The sequence below is a fragment of the Rhinopithecus bieti genome, unplaced genomic scaffold (assembly GCF_001698545.2).
Source record: "Rhinopithecus bieti isolate Rb0 unplaced genomic scaffold, ASM169854v2 scaffold_83015, whole genome shotgun sequence".
NCBI classification, from domain to species: domain Eukaryota; kingdom Metazoa; phylum Chordata; class Mammalia; order Primates; family Cercopithecidae; genus Rhinopithecus; species Rhinopithecus bieti.
Window position 1 is genome coordinate 17,621 of NW_016830247.1, and position 2,697 is coordinate 20,317.

The 2,697-nt window shown below is 45.9% G+C and overlaps 1 protein-coding gene across 2 annotated transcripts in view; it reads right to left on the reverse strand.

Annotated features, from left to right (window-relative positions):
* The window catches only part of LOC108524300 (protein SSX7-like), a 20,426-nt gene that overhangs the window by 8,744 nt on the left and 8,985 nt on the right, over window positions 1–2,697 (reverse strand). The window contains exon 1 of one of the 2 annotated variants that reach the window (XR_001884018.1): window positions 1,923–2,036. Coding sequence is in view for 1 of the 2 variants with exons in the window: in XM_017865347.1 (XP_017720836.1) it covers window positions 1,923–2,102 (180 nt within the window). In the remaining variant the exon portion in view is untranslated. Of the gene's footprint in view, window positions 1–1,922; window positions 2,103–2,697 lie in introns of those variants that run through there. The other variant, XM_017865347.1, reaches the window with a different exon arrangement.

The window sequence follows — 2,697 nt, forward strand, 5'->3', positions numbered from 1 at the left end:
TCTCTGTCTGCCCTTAATATTTTTTCCTTCATTTCAACTTTGGTGAATCTGACAATTATGTGTCTTGGAGTTGCTCTTCTCAAGGAGTATCTTTGTGGCGTTCTCTGTATTTCCTGAATTTGAATGCTGGCCTGCCTTGCTAGGTTGGGGAAGTTCTCCTGGATAATATCCTGCAGGGTGTTTTCCAGTTTGGTTCCATTCTCCCCGTCACTTTCAGGTAGACCAATCAGACGTAGATTTGGTCATTTCACATAGTCCCATATTTCTTGGAGGCTTTGTTTGTTTCTTTTTACTCTTGTTTTCTCTAAACTTCTCTTCCTGCTTCATTTCATTCATTTGATCTTCAATCACTGATACCCTTTCTTCCACTTGATCGAATTGGCTACTGAAGCTTGTGCATGCAGCACGTAGTTCTTGTGCCATGGTTTTCAGCTCCATCAGGTCATTTAAGGTCTTCTCTATGCTGTTTATTCTAGTTAGCCATTCGTCTAATCTTTTTTCAAGATTTTTAGTTGCTTGGCAGTGGGTTCAAACATCCTCCTTTAGCTTGGAGAAGTCTGTTATTACTGATTGTCTGAAGCCTTCTGAATCTCTCAACTTGTCAAAGTCATTCTCCATCCAGCTTTATTCCGTTGCTGGCGAGAAACTGCATTCCTTTGGAGGAGAAGAGGCGTTCTGATTTTTAGAATTTTCAGCTTTTCTGCTCTGGTTTCTCCCCATCTTTGTGGTTTTATCTACCTTTGGTCTTTGCTGATGGTGACATACAGATGGGGTTTTGGTGTGGTTGTCCTTTCTGTTTATTTTTCCTTCTAACAGTCAGGACCCTCAGTTGCAGGTCTGTTGGAGTTTGCTGGAGGTCCACTTCAGACCCTGTTTGCCTGGATGTATCACCAGCAGAGGCTGCAGAACAGCAAATATTGCAGAACAGTAAATGTTGCTACCCGATCCTTCCTCTGGAAGCTTCGTCTCAGAGGGGCACCTGGCTGTATGAGGTGTCAGTCAACCCTTACTGGGAGGTGTCTCCCAGTTGGGCTACTTGGGGATCAGGGTCCCACTTGAGGAGGCAGTCTTACCATTCTCCCATCTCAAACTCTGTGCTAGGAGAACCACTACTCTCTTCAAAGCTGTCAGACAGGGCCTTTTAAGTCTGCAGAAGTTTCTGCTGCCTTTTGTTCAGCTATGTCCTGTCCCCAGAGGTGGAGTCTATAGAGGCAGGCAGGCCTCCTTGAGCTGGGGTGGGCTCTACCCAGTTTGAGATTCCTGGCCGCTTTGTTTACCTACTCAAGCCTCAGTAATGGCGGATGCCCCTCCCCCAGCCTCGCTGCCGCCTTGCAGTTCAATCTCAGACTGCTGTGCTAGCAGTGAGTGAGGCTTCTTGGGTGTGGGATCCTCTGAGCCAGGCGCAGGATATAATCTCTTGGTGTGCTGTTTGCTAAGACTGTTGGAAAAGCACAGTATTAGGGTGGGAGTGTCCAGATTTTCCAGGTACCGTCTGTCAGAGCCTCCCTTGGCTAGGAAAGGGAATTCCCCAACCCCTTATGCTTCCTGCGTGAGGCGATGCCCCACCCTGCTTTGGCTTACACTTCGTGGACTGCACCCATGGTCCAACCAGTCCCAATGAGGTGAACCTGGTACCTCAGCTGGAAATGCAGAAACGCATTGCTCACACTGGGAGTTTTAAACTGGGGCTGTTCCTACTTGGCCATCTTGGAACCTCTCCTTTGTCATGTGGTTTTTTATACAGATGCCAACTCCACTCTGTGTTTCTGGAAGTCAAGTCTAACATGTCATCTGGAGCTGGGTGAGCTCCTCAGCGCAGCCTGGACCCAGGCTTGTCTGTGGTCCATGCCACACACCCAGTCCCCACACCTGAACATAGCTAGGGAAGCCAGAGGGGTTGTTCTCGAATTGTTTCCTCTTACCAGATCTCTTGTTAATCTTCTCAGAGGTACTTGGTTTTCCCGGGGGGCACAGCTGTTTCCCATCGTTCTGAGGGCCAGATGCTTCTGGGACTCCCTTTGAATCATTTCCTTCCTCTGCTGGCTTCTCGGGCATGATCTTTATAATGTGAAGGTCACAGATAAACAGTATCAGTGACATTTCTATAGTGCTTTAGAGCTTACAAAGCGTCTTCACATGCATTACCTTAATTAATGTTCTCAAAAACGCTGGGAGAGTTACACAGGCCTAAATTAGGAGAAACCTGAGAAGGGGAAGGAATGGCCTAAATGAATGGGCTTTCCAGGGATAGAATGCTTATCTTCACAGTCTTTTAAGACTGACATTCTTGCAAACAGCAAAAATCACCATGTAATTGAGAGTTTGGTATACAGAAGATTTGGAGAATAGCATTCTAAGAATTCAAAAGGTCTACAAAAGGAAGAGCTTCTATAAAATACAAGAGATCCCATATAAGCTTGTAGACAGCTACTGGGAGAGTAAATGTAAAAACATAGAGAGGGACAAAACACTGCTGGGAAAGATGGTGTGGGGGGATGAATACAGGAAAGGGAGAGGGAAAGAAATGGTTTGCTGAAATTAATCTAGGCAGCAAAGAAAGCAGTACCAGATATGGCATACCACCCCACAGAGGCACCAACATTGAATGTAAAATTAAGTGAGGTGGTACCCATACCAATTCTGGTTGCATTGGGATATGTCACTGACCAACAATCTTAAGCTACTTTTTTTTTTTTT